This window comes from Aptenodytes forsteri, unplaced genomic scaffold (genome assembly GCF_000699145.1).
Source record: "Aptenodytes forsteri isolate BGI_AS27 unplaced genomic scaffold, ASM69914v1 Scaffold258, whole genome shotgun sequence".
Classification (NCBI taxonomy): Eukaryota; Metazoa; Chordata; class Aves; order Sphenisciformes; family Spheniscidae; genus Aptenodytes; species Aptenodytes forsteri.
The window spans coordinates 1,502,389-1,521,661 of NW_008795250.1; the positions used below are offsets into that span (position 1 = coordinate 1,502,389).

General features: G+C 51.9%; 1 protein-coding gene and 1 long non-coding RNA gene across 2 annotated transcripts; both read right to left on the reverse strand.

Moving 5' to 3' along the window:
- Nucleotides 1-5,714: 5,714 nt before the first annotated feature.
- LOC109279465 lies at nucleotides 5,715-10,123 on the reverse strand. The gene is made up of 4 exons (XR_002086177.1): nucleotides 9,720-10,123; nucleotides 8,490-8,551; nucleotides 7,283-7,416; nucleotides 5,715-5,814 (listed from the first exon to the last, which is right to left on the reverse strand). It is a non-coding gene; the product is annotated as an uncharacterized LOC109279465 (long non-coding RNA).
- A 2,757-nt stretch (nucleotides 10,124-12,880) lies between these two features.
- Nucleotides 12,881-19,209, reverse strand: UBL7 (ubiquitin like 7). Its single transcript, XM_009278851.2, has 11 exons — nucleotides 19,036-19,209; nucleotides 18,739-18,972; nucleotides 18,056-18,175; nucleotides 17,301-17,383; nucleotides 17,094-17,178; nucleotides 16,321-16,378; nucleotides 15,625-15,758; nucleotides 15,112-15,161; nucleotides 14,224-14,391; nucleotides 13,860-13,982; nucleotides 12,881-13,474 (listed from the first exon to the last, which is right to left on the reverse strand). Exons 2-11 carry the CDS (start codon nucleotides 18,920-18,922, stop codon nucleotides 13,337-13,339), a joined length of 1,143 nt encoding a protein of 380 aa, XP_009277126.1. The 5' UTR covers nucleotides 18,923-18,972; nucleotides 19,036-19,209; the 3' UTR covers nucleotides 12,881-13,336.
- Nucleotides 19,210-19,273: the final 64 nt, after the last annotated feature.

The following is a 19,273-nucleotide window of genomic DNA, read 5'->3' on the forward strand; positions in this document are numbered from 1 at the left end:
TAGGAAGCAACCCTCATTAAAAAAAAAAAAAAATCCAAAGCGGCTCTTTTCATTTCGCACCGGATCTTCAGCAGTTGGTACCTGCAGGCTTTGCTGGGGGTTTTGGCCCTTCTGCCTTTTTTTTCCCCTCCTTCTGTAAGGGGAAGGTGGGAGTCCGACGGCTTTGTTCACCCTCAGGCTCTTGAGAAAAGCTGCAGCTGGCCCAAGCCTTGCAATCAACTTATCACAGAGGCTTGTAAGAGGAATCTTAAGGTCAGTACGAACGCAATAAGAATGAAAACGTGTGTGTGTGTGGTGTGGTTTCACCCGGCAGGTAGCTAAACCCCGCACAGCCGTTCGCTCACTCCCCGCCCCTGCAGCGGGATGGGGGAGAGAATCGGGAAGAAAAAAAAAAAGTAAAATTTGTGGGTTGAGATAAAGACAGTTTAATAGGGCAGAAAAGGAAGGGGAAAAAAAAAATAATAATAGAATATACAAAATAAGTGATGCACGATGCAATTGCTGACCACCCGCTGACCGATGCCCAGCCAGCTCCCGAGCAGCGGTCACCGCCCCCCGGCCAACAAAAAAAATTTGGCCAGTTTGGGTCAGCTGTCCTGGCTGTGCCCCCTCCCAGCTTCTCGCTGGCAGGGCAGGAGAAGCTGAAAAGTCCTTGACTAGCATGAGCGCTGCTTAAACATCGGTGTGTTATCAGCATTATTCTCATACGAAATCCAAAACCCAGCACTGCACCAGCTACTAGGAGGAAAATTAACTCTATCCCAGCCGAAACCAGGACAGTGGGTAAGAAGGCACAAGAAGCAACAGCAGACCAAGGGTGCAGAGACCGATAACAAAGGATTGCCGCTCCCAGCTGCTTAAATAGAGGGATGAGTCAAGGCCAGAAAGCCATGCTCGGATGTCGAGGCAGGAGGAACAGCTCGCTAATAGAAGAGCCCGCTCTACCATCAGGACAATGCAGCAAGGCTGCAGCATATCTCATGTGACAGCCCTCTTCCTGCTAGTGCTACAATTAGATAATAGCAAAGGGCCGTTCCTAGCAAGACAAAACACTGCCCAAAAATTCATTTGTCGTCACAAGTCAGGAAGACTACGAGACAAGCACCAGAGACCCGATGATGACTCAGCTGTGTCTCTTACCCTGCATCACACACCCCCTCGCCAGACCAGCCGAACTCGCACCACGGTGCTTGTGAGTGTGCAGGTGTGAGTGTGGGAGTGGATGACATCCCAGAGAGCATGTGGAAGAATCTACTGGGAGCTGGGATGAAGAAATACTCCCTTCCCTAAAATCCTGCCCCAACTTTCGTGTTGCTAATGTTCTCCGAAAGGACGGTATGCTGAGCACGCCCTCTCAGGGGCTGGCCTGCCGCAGGGCTGTGGCACAACCTTTGGAAAGTCACTTTGCTTTGCCACACCTCCCCGTCCTCCCCATTCCCCACCGGGACGCCAGGAAGGGCTGACGGTCTTTGTGAAGTGCTGTGAGGTTTGTTAATGAGAAGAGCAGGGCATTACACGCAAGGAAAGCGAGGTCGGACGTGACCAGAATAGGAGAGCCCCACGGGGAACTCACCAGGATGAGAGACGCAGCTGTGCTCTTTAAAGTTGGTATTGAAGCTAGACCCAGGACCGCTCCGCTCCTGAAGGAGACGAACAGTGGCAGGGCGAGGGGGGCATTTTGGAGGAAGCAAAAAATTAATGAGCCAACTAATGGTGAATTTTAAGGGCCCACAGGAATTTCCCACCAACTCTAAGCATGGGGTTTCAGCTTTCTCTTTAACCAAATATCTGCTTGGGTAATTACAGTATGATAACATACAGATCATCTCCGGTTTTTCACTTTTGGACATGGTGATTCCCAGCCTTGAACCAGTTTGAGTTGCTGCTCACCTCGAAACAACTGCCCATTTCCCCCCCCCGAGGCGGCTGTATTTCTCTGCCTGCCCCATTGCTCCCAGAGGTACTAAACCCTGTTATCACTTGTTTTCTTGCAGAGAAGGCTTGCTGAAAAACATTTAATTCATTAAGGCTCTTTCTCACAGTCGGGAGTGAAAAAGAAACGTCGTTTGTAAATCAACAGCCTAAGCCATACAACCCATGCTGGTTCCTTAATAAACATGGGGACTTAGCATTTTGCATCCACCCCAAATTTGGGCTACGCTATGAGAGCCCCGAGGCGTGTATTTCTCTGCCTGCCCCATTGCTCCCAGAGGTACTAAACCCTGTTATCACTTGTTTTCTTGCAGAGAAGGCTTGCTGAAAAACATTTAATTCATTAAGGCTCTTTCTCACAGTCGGGAGTGAAAAAGAAACGTCGTTTGTAAATCAACAGCCTAAGCCATACAACCCATGCTGGTTCCTTAATAAACATGGGGACTTAGCATTTTGCATCCACCCCAAATTTGGGCTACGCTATGAGAGTTGCATACGTTATTATCTGCTTTGCCTTTTATGACACGACGCAGCTGGCGGGCTGGGAAACTGGCTTTCAACTCCCACTCTTGACAAAGTTGCCAACTGGAAACACAGAAGGGTTCTGATCAGAGACGAACAAGGAGAGTTTCTGCCTTATTAGAACAGTAAATCCTTTGCTTTTCCCTTTTCCTTGCCTGTAACTAAGGCAGCCGGGGACTCTGCATGGTTAGCTTTTAGGGGTTTTTCCACCTACAGCTAAATACAATGCTCCTGTGTATAAAATTCAGCTTCAAACTCCCCCAAGACCTTGGAAGTGTTCAGCTCTGGGCTCTTTCTGCTTCAACGCATGATACCACTCCATCTCCTAGACCAGGAGCTGAGCCACCCCATGAACATGACTGTATTGTGGTCCTGGATTCAGAACGATGCTGTAGCACCTTTTGCTTTTGCTAAGCAAGAGACTCGGCAGACAGCTTGGTGTGTATCAGTCAAATACAAAGCTGTGTGAGATCTCTGCACGCAGCTCACCAGGAAAGGAGCCCGCAGCAGAGGAGAAAAAAAGAGACAGTGGTGGAACACGCAAGTATACAGGAGCATCCCACCCAAAGTGCTGGTTACAACTCTTCAAATGAATGGTCTTCATTAAAACTGAGCTTTCACCCAAATGCCTTTGCTCCCTCCAGAAGCTACAGCTCCCCTTAGCGTCCTTTTTCCTCCCCACAAGCTCCTTCAGGGCAGCAACGTGACTGATCAGCCGGGGTGAGCCTGACTCCCACAGACGCAGAAACATCAGATCATTGCACAGGACAACATTGGGAAAGTGACTTCCAACACACAGGCAAGACGTGGAGGGTCAAGGGAGTGGCATGGCACACACTGTGCAACGCATTGGGAAAATAACCCCACCATGAATTCCCCCGGGCAGGGCTGTCCCACAGAGACGTGCAATGCTGCACACGTTTGATCAAGGAGCAGCCCACCTTGTACGCTTCGGAGGAGCGCAGAGCTGGTTTCAAGGTCGCTCCAACCCTGTACCAGTTTGCAGGGGGTGCTGAACACAGAACAGTGCCCTGAATACAGCCAGAAACCCCCCCGTGCATTAAGTACACACGCACCCATCTCAAAGCGGGGAAGCACTTCTGCAAAAGTTTGTTTGCTCACGGCCTGTTCAGCCCCATGCCATGTCCTCCACAAGGAATGCATACACAAGAGATCGGGTTCCAGGCACAAACTCCCTGCTCAGCCCCCTCCTGCAGAGGTTTCCGTCTGCTTCACTCAAGTGTCAAAACTTCTACAGTGCAAATTATGTGCGGTTTTTTCCAGATCATGCTACTCAGTTCCAACGTGGATCAGAAGGCAGCTTCCCCTAAGTACCTTGTAAAAATCATAAAGCACAGATTTTCCTTAAGAGGAACAGTTTTATTCATCAATGCAGAGGAAACAGGCTGCTTGGATGTTTGTGGCCCAGGCAGTCTAAGTATTATGAAACCTCCCGGTTTTGTTGGCACCTTTTCATTAGAGAAGAGCAGGTATGTTAGAACATTATTCACAACAACATATCAATTGCCTTCTGCTAACCCCAGGCCAGGAAGGTGACCCTGGGAAACAGGCAGTAGGCGTGATGGGTTTGAACACAGACAAATCTTCCATGGAAAAAAAAACAAACCACCATCAACACTGCAAACATGCTTATCCCTGCGAAAGCCAGGCAAGATCTTTTCTCTGTTGTGCCATCTCTTCCAGAAACCTGACAAGCACATCTCGATCTCTGGCTGTTATCAACCATGGCAGCTTCAGAACACTACAAAGAGGGACCTTTCTGAACGTGGCGCAAAGGGCTGAGGACGTTCACCAGGTCCGTCACGCCACAGGTGTGCCTGAGTTTCCACAGTCCCTCCCAAGACGGGATTGGGAGACTGCATGTTTTGACACAGAGCAGGGGAAATCTCCTGATAAACCCTGCCTGTGCCGGGACCCTGCGGCAGGATGGACTGACGTCCCGTGAGGCTGGGACACAAGTATAAATGACCGTTATAGAGCTTTGCAAGACCAGATCTTCCATTTCTTACCCCTTGCGTTTTGCCTTTGGGAGCAAGCAGACTTATAGGCATGGACTTTGAGAGGAAAAAAGTGAGATTCCACTCAGTTTCTTTTGGCACTGACCAACAGGTCTTTCAGATGACAAAGTGAGGTGGGAAGGAAGCATAGCAGATCATTTATCAGCAAGCTGCTGCATTCTGCTTTCAACACACAAATCCTCCCCTCCAACTCACATTCCTCGCAGACAGCTACCGCAACCTCAACCGTCCCCTCCTAAAGCCACAGCCCTGCAATGGCTGTCAACCCTTCAGCCTCTCCAGGCATGCTGGTTTTATGCAAGCACATCTCCATCAGCTGTTTAAGCTGGACTGAGTCTGGAGGGGCCGATCAGTCGGTATACCTCCCCCTCTCAGTTCTGCCATGATGCTGAAGGACAGCACAGTGAATCTACTGCCCCAAGAAGTGTCACTAAAGGGGTCAGAAGCCCCCACGTGCTAAATGCCACTCCCAGGGCTTTAAAAATGAATCAGGGAAGGGGAGAAGGAACCGTGTGCCCCAGGACATCTTTTTCTAGTAGATCGACCCCTTTGACTTGCCAAAGGAAACCTGTGCTAGAGCCGCCTCGCACTCAGCTCCTTGGGGAGCAGCACAAAACCCCTAGCTGGGACTCCTCTTCTTCCCTGCTTTCCCCTCTGCTGCTGAGGAAACCCCTGGACCTCACCCCAGGCAGGGCCTCCCAGACCAGAGTTTCATGACGCTATTCACTGATCCCAATAGCTTGCAGAGGTCCCGCCCTAGGACTAGCCACAAACAAACTCAGCTCACCTAGATGACCCCAAACCACACCTCACCCTTTCCATTGCAAACACGCATTTGGTTGGCAAATGCATCTCACCTGAATGCTCATCACATTAACAAGCAGCACTGTCAATAGTGATTCAGTGACAACTCACCAACAGAGCAGGAAAGGAGGTAAAACAGATGCACATCAGCGACACAGACTGCCAAAAGCACAAGCACCCCTCAGACAGGGGTGCCAAAGGCTTTAGGCAGAGTAAATAAAACCCAGTGCAGAGTCCTTCCCAATTAAGAGAAAGTTAAAACAAAAAGGACAGAAACAAGTTGCTTTGTTGAGATTGATCTGCCACGCTCCCGCTACGAGAGCTGCACGTTGATATATTAATGCTGCACAGCGTGTCAGCTCTGTCTTCCTACGAGGGCCCAGCAGGCCAGACTGTGTTTTGCTTACCTGAAACTCCTGGTGTTTCTTTTCTTGACCGCTGTGCTCCTCGGCTTCCTGGCAGGGCCTGGATTTCAGGGCAGCATCACCACGTGCTGCAGAGCAGCTACCACGCTCTCCTGCAGGAATGGCTAAGTTTCAGCAGTGTGCAAAGCAGCCTCCTCAGCAGTACCGATTCCCACATCTGCCAGCTGCTCTGAACAGGCCTAAGAAGGGTCCAGCACCCATCATCCCATACACAAGCTTATACGCCCCCTTTATCAGCCTCATTAAACACACAAATTCCTCCTGGTAACACACAAGTTAAGGTTCACTCTCCACAATCTACTCCCCCATCCCCTGCGATAATACGGGTTGGAATTTAAGTCCACATTTTTCTCTGGGGAATCAAAGCAAGTCACCTGGTCCCCAAGAAACCACTTCAAACTGCTGCTGGGAAAAATGCCAACAGAATCTCTTACAAGCTGGCCAGGCACATAAGATTAAGTGGAGGCTGCTCAGGAAAGTAAACTATTTTAAAGATATTAAGTTGACCTTGCGGTGTTCAAGTACTTCCAGCAGTGATATCTGTCTCGCCAGGAAGGGAGAGACATCTAAAAAGTGGTCTACCTCCTGCTCCTCCTTCCTATTTTGGCCCCTGCTAGCCAACCCTGGGCCAAATGATGCAGAAGATAAGTGTCTGCAGTTCAGCACTGTCCTTGGCTCTAAATTCAGAGCCTGCCTGGTGACACAAAGGCTCGGCACCACAGATGCACTGGTTTCTCTTTCCATCAGACGTGGGAAGCCCGCCATCTCTTCCAGCAGGAGAGTGGGAACAGCTCAGGATCTCACCATGTGCTGGACCCGTTTGACTTCTTTTTCCCTATGACCTGTCAGAACTCTTGAAAGGGACACTGGCCTGGGCAGGGAAGAAGAGCTCCTCTTTCTTCCTGCCTCTCATCTGCCCTTTCTTGTACAGGCTTCATGCCTGTCACCTGCTTCCTGGTTATTATGTGTCCGGATAGCTCCCACACGGCTCATTCGGGAAAGCGATCGCAGGAAGCCATAAGCAACCAGGTCATGGGCTTTTGGGAGAGGAGGAAAAGAAGAATAAAAAATGAGGTGGAGGAAGAATAAATGGACATGAACTTGCGTGACCAGACACCAGCTGGCAGGATCCACGGGATGATTAAATTGTGCATAACTGAGGATCCTTTGGGATCAAAGCATTTAATGGCAGGGAGCTACACCTCGGAATGGAATCCTCCGGAGAGAGGACGGTCGGCAGTCCTTCCCTTCCCTGGAACAGGGCCGTACACAAACAATCCAATTACACAAAGGTAAACAGTTTAGAGTCTGTCTGTGGGATGTCAGGGCAGCACGCCGAGCGTTGCTGGGGGATTAGAGAGCTCTGCCGTCATTAGCAACCCTTTCTGCTTCAGCGAGATTAAGTCACAATCTTCTACCTGACTGCCCGACTCCCCTAGCTGTCCTTGTCACCTGTTGCTGCTTTAGTGGCCACAGCAGTCCCAGGCACCCAAAAATTAAACCTCAGAGCTTTACTGGGACCACCGCCGCCCCTTTAGAGCGTGACATCCCCGAAGTTACCTGTGCCACAGTCCCCGGCTGCACCTCATCTCCTCCTTCCAGCTGCGGAACACTCTCGCGGGTCACAGACTTTGAACGTGTGGCTAAACTGCAGGACTCCTTGCTGCGGGGTGGCACGGAGGCTGCAAGTTTATCTGTGTTCAAAGAAAAAAGTTAACTATTAACACCCCATTTCTAGCTCTAAAAGCCCCTAAGCCTCAGATCACTGGATGCTGGAAAAATCTATTAGAGATGGCTCTTTCTCTTGTTCTTACAGTTTTTCTGCAGCATCTGTTATTGGCCACTGCAGGAAGACGGGGGGACTCTGGCTCTCATCTTGCGTAACCCATTTGATGCTTTTACCGCCCCTGGAGCGGAACTCCACAGCTCTCCAGCTTCTCCCTCAAACTCAACACCTAAACTAATGCGCCCTGCTGAACAAGTGGACCACGCTCGTAAATCAGCAAGGTATTTATTTCAGTGGCAGGGACAAAAAAAAGTCTCAAAGTGATTTTGGGACAACCATTCTGCGTGCTGGCAGCCTGGAACACCCAGGAGTCAGCTAGAGAGACTGTGTGGTCAGAAATGCTCCCCAAAATCCCTGGTCTCACCTTAAGAGCGTTGGGGGTTTTTTTTGTTTTGTTTAAAGTTTCCGAGCTCAGTTCAAGAGGACTAGAGGCAGGAAACTTCACGTTTAAAGCCAGTGGCTCAGCCATTGTCTTGACTTCAAAGGATGTATCAGGGGATGTTTATCTTCTTCCCTCTGAACTTTCCTTTTGCTTACCATACTCCTAAACTCAAGCATCCTCGTAAGGCAGAACTAGAACTGTACATCACACACTACTGTACATCAAAGGATTATTCATAAACACTGTAATTTATAAATATTAGAAAACTATAAATATAGAAGAAAATATTAGGAAATAGAAATATTTTCATGGTGTGACATTTTCAGTACCTTTCTGCTTTCACCAGGTTAAAATAGAGTCAGTTACCTTAAAACCGCACTGTTTTATTGTGCTGTTCTCCATTTAGCATCACATGGACTCTCAGCTGCGCAAAGCACAGCTCCTTAAAAGGATGCTTTGATGACTAAAGTCACAGAGCTCCCCTTTTGTCACTTCTAAAGAAAAATGTTGATTCACGCTAGGAAAGGGACCGAGTCCCACAGGACACAGGCTGCTGGGAAGCTGCACTGTATCAGCTGCCCTGTTCCTTGGGCTCTCACCTTACTCCCGATCAGTTGTCCCAGCATCAGTAAAACTCTTTCCTCCTTCCTCAAAAGTTTGCCTGTTAAAGAGTAAGACCAAGATTTCGTTATTGCCAGGGAAACCCCACCAGGTCCCGCTGCTCCCTCTTCCCTTTGCCCTGCCACCAGCCTGTCCCCCACGGTGAGACCGTTCAGCTCACTGAATCAGCACAAAACTAAAAATGATTATGTGTTTCCCGACACTTTGGCATTCCCCACAAGGACAAAGCTGAAAGCAGCCAGGAAACCACCGAGTCCTTTGCAAAGAAGGCAAGCCGATGGGCAAGGGCTCTGCCAGACAAGTTCCCTGCTGCTGCTCACGACATGGATGTATCCTGCCGAGCTGCCCAAGCTTAGAATCATAGAATCATTGAGGTTGGAAAGGACCTCTAAGATCATCGAGTCCAACCATCAACCCAACACCACCATGCCCACTAAACCATGTCCCTAAGCGCCTCATCTACACGTCTTTTAAATACCCCCAGGGATGGGGACTCCACCACGTCCCTGGGCAGCCTCTTCCAATGTTCAACCACTCTTTCAGTAAAGACATTTTTCCTCATGTCCAATCTAAACCTCCCCTGGCACAACTTGAGGCCATTTCCTCTCGTCCTATCACTGTTTACTCGGGAAAAGAGACCGACACCCAGCTTACTCCTGCCCTAGCAAATCCCGAGGGAGACGCTGCATCCTGGAGCACTGGAGAAAGTCACCTTCACCAATCTTCTGAACTGATGTGCCAGAGAGCAGCTGGGGGGCCAAGGCGTGTAGCCCCGCACTGTGCTGGGGAGAAGAGAACGATGTTCCCCCAGCTCAGTATGGACATCAGTGATGAGCAGGAGGGGCATTGCGACGGTTAGTCCTCTGGCTCCTCCACATTTGTTTGTGGACAGAGCTGGGCAAAACAGCAACACCGGTTTAAGGTGCTCTGCTGCCTTGCCCAGATGAGGAATTGGTTCCTGTGCCAGCGTCCCGCAAGCAGGGGACACTCAGAGCCTCTGTTTGGCTGGGGGAGCAGGGAAGAAACATTTGTTCTGAAATACTGGAGACGTGCGGGAGGATCAGGGGAAATCTCTCCCACGCTAGTCATTTGAAGTCAGAAATCAAGGCTGAAGAGGTTGAAACTTTGGCGGTTTACGATCTGATCCAACAAACCACCCAAGCGTGCCCACACCAGAGGGACTGCGCCTGCACATAAACAATTAATACCTCAAACATCAACGTCTGCTGCTGGGATAGATCTCGCCGGTTGCGTTCACTTCACACATGGGAAGCCTCCAGCAGCATTGTGAAAGCAGAGGAAGACACAGGTGGGCAGTCACACAGGCTGAGCCAAAAGCCATCAGGGACGTGAAGCCTGGGAGATTCTGCTCTGTCTCCATTTCACCCTTTTGCTGGAAGATTACTCCCCCACAACACCGCTTTGCTCCTCACGGAGACAGTCAGCTCAGGACTGCCTTAGGCAGAAAGAGACAAGGCGGAAAGAGTGAAAAAGCCATCAGGGCGGCCAAAGTAGAAAAGCAGAGCACACGTGGCGAAGAGCCTAGGTCCCAGCCAAACTGCCTCGCCCTGCAGGCATCCACAATGCGCCAGTATCGGCGGTCAAGCACCAGAACAAACAACAAGATCACTGAAAACACAGGAGTACAAACAGCTGCTACCATTACTACTGCAAACACCCGCTGTTACTACTTCCCTTGTCAGCTCCACTACAGGCAAAGGAACTGAACCAAAAATTTCTCTTTGATGTCAGAACCAGAAAGTCCCTACTGAAAGCGCTTACGTCGGGGAACCGTGGCCTGACCTCCACCTCTTCCAAAGGGTCAGCCAAGCACCTCCCAGTCTGCTCCTGCAGCAGTGCCGGTGAGGCGGTCAGGCCACAGATGCTTGGCTGGCGAACAAAGCGTGGCGGAGGCCGGGCACGCAGGCCCAATACAGATAAGCCGAGACCCAACAAGAACGGGTGCACCTCTAACCCTAGCATGGAAGTAGCGAGGAGGAGGGGAGGGTGTCAGGGCAGTGGCACCTAGGGTGGACCACAGGGAGCAGGCAGGAGGGAGGTAGTGCATTGCAATTTGCTCCCAAAGAGCAGAATCTGTCGCGGACTTAGCTGCTTTCTCAGCAAGCAATGGATACCCTCGTCTCCCAGCGTCATTCCAGTTTTGTTCGGTATCTCTCTTGGGATATAGGCTCCTCCAATGACTGTAGAAGTCAGGACAACTGGCTTGGACAAAAGACCTCATGCTACATCCCCATAAGCCACATTCAGGCTGCTAATCCCAGGCAAAGGGCCTCTCCAAACAAGTGTGCGCCTCCTGCAGCCTCCCCCCAGCCGGTTTCTCCCCCTAGGCAGAGGCTGCGCTGGCTGAGCTTTCTCTGCACGCAGAGGTGGCTGCCAGTATCCCTTTCATCCCAAAGCTGGGAGGCACTCGGCCGTTAGAGCAGGCGGGAAGGCAGCGCTCACCTGGCTGCTGCAGAGCCAGTTCTGAGGAACTCCGAGCTTCCGCTCTCCTACAAGAGCTCCCGCAGCAAAGTTTCCCTTCCTCCTCCTCCTCCTCCTCCATCACCAGCCCTGCAGGTGCCAGGCAGAGCCTCTCTTCCCATCCCTGCATCTCTAAATTTGCCTGGTTGCTGAGCACGTCTATTCTAGGCAGCCAAAGGCAGGCGAGATGGGGGAAGCAAAGCACACGCACCAGTCGCGTCGTGAACAACATCGGTGCCAAGTTCTTCTCTGCCGTAGCCAGTTCAGAGAGAGAATGTGTCTGATGGGGTACTTCAAGCCAAGTGAGACAATTTCTGAAAGAAATTGGAAAAGAGTTCTTTCCATACGAAACATCCAGGCAATTCTCAATTGTCTGGGGACACAGGGAGAAGCAGAAATAGCCATTATAACAGAAGAAACTACTCAATACAAAATGTGGGTCAACAAAGTGATCAAATCATAAGAGCAAGGTCAGGACAGAAAAGAAATACCGTTTTGGGACACCAAGAACCCCAGGCTGGGCTAAGCTGAGAATTGACATGGTACAGCAAAGCAAACTAGTCGCCCTGGTCCCAAAGCAAGTCCTGCTAGCCCTGAGCAGGTCTGTGAGAGCCTGCAAATGCTTTCCAGCTTTGGGCAGCAACATCTGCGATACAGCTAATCCTCAGTTAGCCCGAGAGGATTGAGGGCTGACAGCAGGGCTTGCCTCCACAGCGGGGAAGGGAGGGAGGATGCTGTGCGTATGCTATCCACTCCCCCAGCAAAGCAAAGAGTGAAGGCACCAGGGACGGGAACAAATTAATCCGTTTTCATACACATAAAACCACAGCCATCATCTGGACTGGGTTTCCAAAGCAGGTAATGAGGGCAGCAACCCGGAAGGGTGTACCAAGTCAGGAAAGCCGGTTACGTCCGTCACATCTTGTCTCCTACGTACTGAAAAATAAAAACAGTCCCTCCCTCCTGAGAGAGTTAATCCTCTAGACAGGATTAAAGCCTATCAGTCGATGGGCTACCCTGGAGAGAGCAATCCAGCACTTGCTGGGCGATAGCTGAGATTGTATCAGCGCGACCCTAGCGCTTGGAGAGGAATTAGAGGGGAGCACAGGCAGTCTGAAGGTAGGAAAGCATTTTCTGCTTTTAGCTTCCCTACTAACGCACGGTGGCGTTTCAGGCAAACCAGCTCCCATTTTCATGCCTTGTTAATCTCAATGGTACAATCAGAGCGAAGCCAAGCCCCGCTCTGGTTCTGGCTTCTCTCAGCTCCCATTGACTGTAATTACAGGCAAATGCCTTTGATTGCCTTTGCAGCTCAGGTCTTAGGCACCTCGAACGTGGCACCCAGGATTAGAAGACACTTTGGAAAGCGCTGGCTGCAGCCAGACTAACCTGTGTCAGAGACACAGTCATTTCTCCCAAGTCATTTGGCAGCACCTCACACTTCCTGGCAACTGCCTCAACCCTCGCGCTCGTCACTTTTTTCCACTGTCACCTTGTGGTGGCCATGAACTCCTGCACCTGTACCCTTGTTCTTGTCAGCTTGCAGGACTCTACCAGCCTCACCCAACAGAACGGAGAACAAACAGGTTTCTGCTAAGAAGGAGACACGATGCTTCTCTGCAGCACCTCCTTGGAGAATATCTGTAGCACAAAGAGTTCTCTTGTATTGGCCTAACTCAGGGCAGGATGGCTACGCAGGTCAGCTACACCCCAAACACTGCTCTCCTAACAGATACAGCTTTGCTCTGTAAGAGGAGTGCCCTCTGCTGAAATAACAACAGTCCTACAACAGGCACAGCATTTTCTCCAGTTTCCTTCCTGCAATGAGCACATGGCCTCGCAGATCTGGAACACAAGCCGGGACAGATCACAACCCAAACAACAGGCAAGTGAATACAGTCCATTTAATACAGTCAAACACAGAGGGACCACAAAAGCAAAACAGGATAGACGGAGGCAGGTCGGGTGGGCAGGAATGAAACAACAGGCAGGAGAATGCGTTGACAGACCTAAGACTGCAGAACCGTAGGTGCAACATCTCTCCCACACACAGAGCCACCTCCTTCTCCGTGCTGGACAAAGTTCTGAGGTCTCGTCTCTGGTGGCCAGAAGAAGGAGGCTGGAGAGAAGTAGCTGGAGCTGGAGGAGCTGCCCTCAACACGGTCAGCGCTCCCAAACAGGAGCACACTGCCCACCTGCAAGGAAAGGAGCAGCCACCCCAACTGCTCCATGCTGGAGAGAGGAACCCCAGTGCAGAGAAGAGTTTCAGGGCCGAGTCCCAGACCGAGGAATGTCACGGCTGCCTCAGTGCGACTCACCAGTCCAGCCTCTCCTGCCCAAAAACCTAGGGAGCCCCACCAGCAAAGATGAGCTCCAGGGCAGCCTGAATGTCCCCTCCAGTGGCCTGCAGGGCCCGGAGACTTAGCTCATCATCGTGTATGCCCATGTCTCGCAGCTGCTGAAGCTGTGGTTGCCACTGGCTCTACAGACAGGAAACAAAAGAAGCTAAGGGTAGGTGCGAGAGTCCAAGCAGAAATGAAACAGCCTTCTCCACAGCTCACTCTTCCACGTTGGATTTCCCCCCTCTCTCTAGCTCACAAGTACAATGCTAAGTGCGCAAACAGATCTTGAAAGCTCAAAGTCTTGCTGCAAACTCCCCAAATCCAGCAGCCCACCCCTCCCGCTTCCGCCCAGTACTTTTGCATCAGTCTATCATGCCTCCTGCAAGCACCGCTTCTCCAGCGATGCCCCTTTCGGCTTAACGTCCTGCCACAGGAGGCGGCTAGAGGAACCGCCTCCACCCTGCAACACTCAATGCGATTACGGGGCTTTCAGGGGCTCCCGAAGGAAGAGGCTGCAACACTGACCTGCAGGCTGGGCTGCCCCGAGGCCTGCAGGGCATGCTGCAAGGCCTGGCTGAAGAGGTCGTTGGTGATGGGCGTTCCCGACTGGACACTGGATGACATCGGGGAGGTCCCAGAGGAGTGGCCCTAGGAGGAAATAAGTTGTATATGGATCGGGAGAACACTTGTCACGGGAACCAGAGCCAGCACAGAGCAACGCCTGCTGCACCCCCACTATCATGCCTCCCCCCAAGCCCGTATGGAGGAGACCCCAGCCATAAGAAAATAAAACAGCGAGGACCCTCAGACCCGAGCAGGGCTTGCGCTCAGTCAAGCGCTGCTTTTATGGCCCAGGAGGATCCCCCTAGCTTCTGCGCTGCCGTTGTACCTGGGTGCCAGGGGTGGGTGTGTGGGAGCTGCTCTCTGGGGTGCTCGCCAGTGCCAGCGCGGTGGCCAGCTCGCTCTGGGTGATCGGCCGGGGTCCAGCAGCCCCGGCGTAGCCAAGGGAAGCTGGGCGGGAACCAGAAGCGCTGCTGGACGGTGTAGATCTTGTGCTCTGCATGGAGGAAAAAAAAAACCAACCCAAAAACCACCTCTGATGTTGGTGTCCGTGTCCCAGTAAAATCTGGCTCATGTGCTCATCCCCAGGGATCCCTCTCCTACAATACTTGAAACTCAAGTACGGAACTTTTAGAAGATAAACACGACAGAATCGGATGTGCTTTTTTCCACCAACTCAGCTTTTACAAAGCTGTGGAAACTGGCAGTAAACTTTTTCATATATCATCCATCAGCTTAAAAACAAAGTGTTATTAGCCTATAACAAAACAATTGACCGTTGACAGGCACTTTTTTTGCCTGAACATGTAATTTCTCTTTACAAAATACTTTGTCCTTTGGAGAGGAGAACCTCCCTACATTACAGAAGAGCAAGGACCAACACTCCCGTGCTTCTCAGCCGTGCTCATCCGTGCACAACGCTGGCTCTGCGTCAATTTGACCGTGAAGGTGTTTACGCTGAGGGCAAGCGCTGCTGTGAGCTGTCCTTCTGCATTCTGCTGTTGTGACCCTACCTCAGCACTCAAGATCCTAACATGAACAGCATCCAAGCACGCCACAATCAGTATGTTTGTCTCCACAACACCCCTAGGAGCCAGAGCGGCTCATGCCGTTCATGAGACAGGAAGAGAGAAAACTTTTGGAGTCTTTTAAGGGCTACAAGTTAAACCCCTATTGCGAGTCCAAAACAGCCGTTCCACCCAACCTGGCTGCTTACCTGGTGGAAGTCATCTTCATCATCAGAGAGACCTTCAAACAGAAAGCCACCTGCAACAGAACGGAGAATCAACAGATGCAGAAAACTAGGTGCTGGCAGGAATTAGGCACCAGACGAGAGTCCTGTGGAGTCCTTGGCCATGCAGCCAAGGCTCAGCCCCAGCTAACGCACTGGTTAGGACAGGGGCCTCAGCACCGACAAGTTCACGTGCAACAGGTCAGTGGAAGACAGGTCAGGCCCACCACTTGCACAAAACAGAGGCCACAGCGCTCTGCTACCAACAGTCATTATACACGTTCGGCTGGGAGAGGCCCCGAGGCTGACGTGGACCAGGTGAGTCTCACACAGCACAAAAATCCATCAAACCACACCTGCACGCTCCTAGCTCAGGAACCCAAACTTCTCTTCCTTCCATCCTGGGGATGACTCTGTCAGTACAGCACAGATTTGTCTGCAAATCCTGCAGCACATCATCTCTGCGGGTTCCCCGCTCACCTGTGTGGCTGAACGTACCTGGCATGTCCCGGTAGGAGCCAGAGGACATGCCTCGGGAGGATGTCTCTGGGGCTGGGAGCGGGGTGCTGCCAGCCACTGAGTGCAGGACGAGGACAATGGCATTCACAAGCGCGGGGTGGGCTGGGATTAGCCTGGAGAGAAAGAGCGGAAGAATGAATCGCGTACACAGGGAAAGGAGGAAATCAGCAGCTCAACACCAGCAAAGAACTTAGGTCAGGAATGGCAGAGCCATCCCCGCTGGCTGCGCCAACACCACCTCAGATACCGCCTTTGGCTGTCCAGCACCAAACACCTCCCCACCTTGCTCCACACAGCCAGAAAAGCTGAGGCTCCTTCTTCATCGCATGTTGACCCTCCCATTGAACACATCTCCCATACGCTCTCATGGGAGCAACTCTCTGCTGTGAGCAACGAGATCCAGATTTGAACCCACGAGCCGGAGGCGATGATGGCCCTGTCTCCCACTAAACAGCCTTTGGTTTAATCCAACAGTGGAGGCAGGTACTATCAAAGCCACCAGCTCCCTCCTTTCTGCTGCCGAGGAAGAAGAGTTCTATCCTGAATCTCTGGCCTGGTGCGTCTGTACTGGCAGGCAGTAGCAGAACTCTCTCTCCCCCCCGCAGAGAGAAGCGGTCTACACAACAGCGTGACAAAGGCATTGCTTAGTCACTGCACCAGCTTACGTGAACTTACGTGTCCAGCATGTTGGGGTCTGCAAACACTGAAAAGAGATCCTTGTCCTGTAGGACTCCTGGGAGGGACCAGGAAACACGGTGAGTAAAAGACAGGATACAAGAAACAGGAGCCAGTCAAACAAGAGTCATGGGAAAAACCAAAAGAATTCATTGTTTTTCAGGAACTGAGTCACTAGCAGACACCATAAATACTCTATTATTGTTCCCTCTGAAGCCATAAAAGATGTTAAAGACGTAAAACGTCTTCCTGGAGAGACTCTCGATCACAGCCACACACCCAAGGGATGGGGTTGTCCCAGCAGATCCCACGGGCTGTGCTCCAGCACAGACAGCTCCACCACAAGGGCAGGATCAAATCTGGCACCCAGCTCACCCCAGCCGGCTGCTTGCTGCGAGAGGTTGCGACTGCATCCCATATTCCACCTGCCTCACAGCAGCGAGCCAAAAAAGCTCGTAACAACAGAACAAGCACGCTAGATTTAGCTAACATTTTTGCAACACTTTGCAGCAGGGGAAAAAACATCCATCCCCACTGCTCTCCTTTGGGCTCCGTGTTCCCTAAACCTTTCGAAGCCAGCGTCCATCCCCAAACATTACCAACAGAGCACAACTCTGGCGCGGGAGCAGGCGCTCACTCCTATGCTCCGCAAAGGAACCAAAACAGACGCTTTCTCCAGAGGAGGGGAACTCTCCCTTCCCCTCGTCAGGAATTAAACACTGACTATCCTCATTTGGCTTCCCTCAGATCCTCCGGGTCACATCTGGACTCACCCAAAGCAACAGGGTCGCTGCTGAGGCCGGGAGTAGCTACAATGATCTGATCCAGCGACTCCTTGTTCCCCAGCATTTTGAAGACCTACCAGAGAAATCAGAGCAGATCAGCAGCGTCGCACAACGAGGCTCCACTCAAGGAGACTCTTCACAGAGAGGGGACAGACGAAAAGACACCCAGACGGCAAAGTACGGAGCCCCACTCACTGCATCTCTGTAGGCGGGACTGCTGTGCAGGGCAGTGTGAAGGACCCGGAACTCCCGTACTGCTGCCACCTTATCCACAGGCTCTGAGGGAGGAAAAGTAACAGAACAAAACATGGTTCTCCCTCTGTCAGCTTTACTAGCCATTTGACATGCCACTGGGACTTCCACGCTGCCACAGCGGCGGCGATTCTTTAATTCCCCCGGATTCGACTGACCGAGAGAGGAAGGGTACAGACTACTGATTGCGAACGTCTCAGTACATTTACCACAGCGTAACAGGGAACTGCATTCTCAGCTTCCAGACGTGTAAAAATATACAGATATATCCTCCTACACGCACAAAAGGAGCTGTATTAAAGTAACAACTCTAAACTGACCCATCTTATTCTGCAGTGAGGCAGACTAGGAACACACACAAGCCCCCTCATCCCTCGAGCTGAGCAACCAGTCGCTTTGTTCCCGATTCTCTGGCAACCCCCTAAAAGTGATCACAGTCAACTAAGGAAGGGATATTCACTCTCCACATTACCTAGCTCGTTCCTTAACTCTCCCATCAGCAGGAAAACATGACACCCACTCGCTGCTGTCAGAGGTGGAGAGTTCCCACACAAACGTATCGATCGATTCCTCCTGCAGGCCCCACGTCAGCCTCCCAGAAGCAAATCACAAGCGAAGCTGTTCCTCGGTCACGAGGGACCCACACCAAACACATCCCGAGGAGATCTAAGCGGTAAGCCTCGCTGCCTCCTCCTCACCTGGTTTCTGATCAGGCTCAGGCCAGGACTTGCGCAGGACGTGAACAGTGGAGCCAGACTGGATGCCATAAAAATCAAGCGTCTGGTCGTCCCTCAGCTTACGGCCACAGTAAATCAGATCTAGGAGAGAGAAACATCTAAACATCTATGGCACGCTCCGAAAGGGCCTGGGGTCTTTAAGTGAGGGCTGCCTGGGGGTTATTGCTCCACATGTGTGGCTGCTTCGTCTGGTCAGCAGCACAGGGACTCCATAACACAGGGAAGTTACGGAGCTGAGGTTCAGGGAGGAAAATCACGGAGCCCAGACTCACAGAACGCGACTTTGCCGCCTCCTTTAGAAGGGCCGACCTCTCTCACGGTTCTCATAAGAGATCTCACAAGGACACATGGGTGTTAGGAAGTCAAAGGACTTCTTAACAAGGGCACCGACACCGCAGGAGCGCTGTGATCCCAAGCGAGCGCAGAACAAACTATCAAAATCACAAGGTACTAAGACTGCTGCAGCGTAGCAGAGTCTCTGGAGCAAGCTTTGAGCCCCCACGCCGCGCTGTCTGGTTGTGCCAAGTCTCCCCACCAGCCCAAAATCACCAACGGTAGGATGTTTGTGTCCCGGCCGCAGGGAGGAGAGGAAGAGGGTGGCCCCAAGTGGCAGGACTTTGACACGACCCCACGCAGGCACCTACCGATGAGCTCGGGGTCTGGGACAGACTCCTGCAGTTTGCCGGTGATGAGCTGCTTGAGGTAGGAGATGCTGCACCCACCGAGCGGGCATTCTCCCAGCTCTGTCTCCGGCAAACGTAAGATGGATTTGGGAGCCAGCGGCTGATCCGCCAGCTTCACCGCGATGTGCCACTCCGGCAGGGACATTCCGGCCTTCGCGCTGAACAGAGCCAAGCCAACCTAAGACCCACACAGCTCTGGAAAGGGAGGAAAACGAATCAAAGTGAGACCCCACCCCAAACCAGACGATAAAACCTTACAAATTCACGGGGCGAGCCTTTGCCGGGAAGCACAGGGGAAACTACGAGGAGGCCTGACCAACGCCCAGCCGTGCTTTTAGGTACCTGCCTCGCTCCTAAGCCATTTCTGAAGCTACAGGGAAGGCAGAAACACCCCCGCCAGCCTCAACACTCAGCCGAGGAAGAAGAGGGGCCGAGAGCAAGGCCCGGCCCGGTTCTGCGGGCAGGCACGCGTCCCCCCGTCCCCCCCCAGGCCACT

Excerpts from the sequence above, each read along its gene's own strand:
- UBL7 (XM_009278851.2), bottom strand. The coding sequence starts at position 18,922 with ATGTCCCTGCCGGAGTGGCACATCGCGGTGAAGCTGGCGGATCAGCCG. Across the intron at positions 17,384-18,055 it reads TGAGCCTGATCAGAAACCAG|AGCCTGTGGATAAGGTGGCA; the intron begins GTGAGGAGGAGG and ends TTCCTCCCTCAG. Across the intron at positions 13,475-13,859 it reads CGGGGCAGCCCAGCCTGCAG|AGCCAGTGGCAACCACAGCT; the intron begins GTCAGTGTTGCA and ends TCCTGTCTGTAG.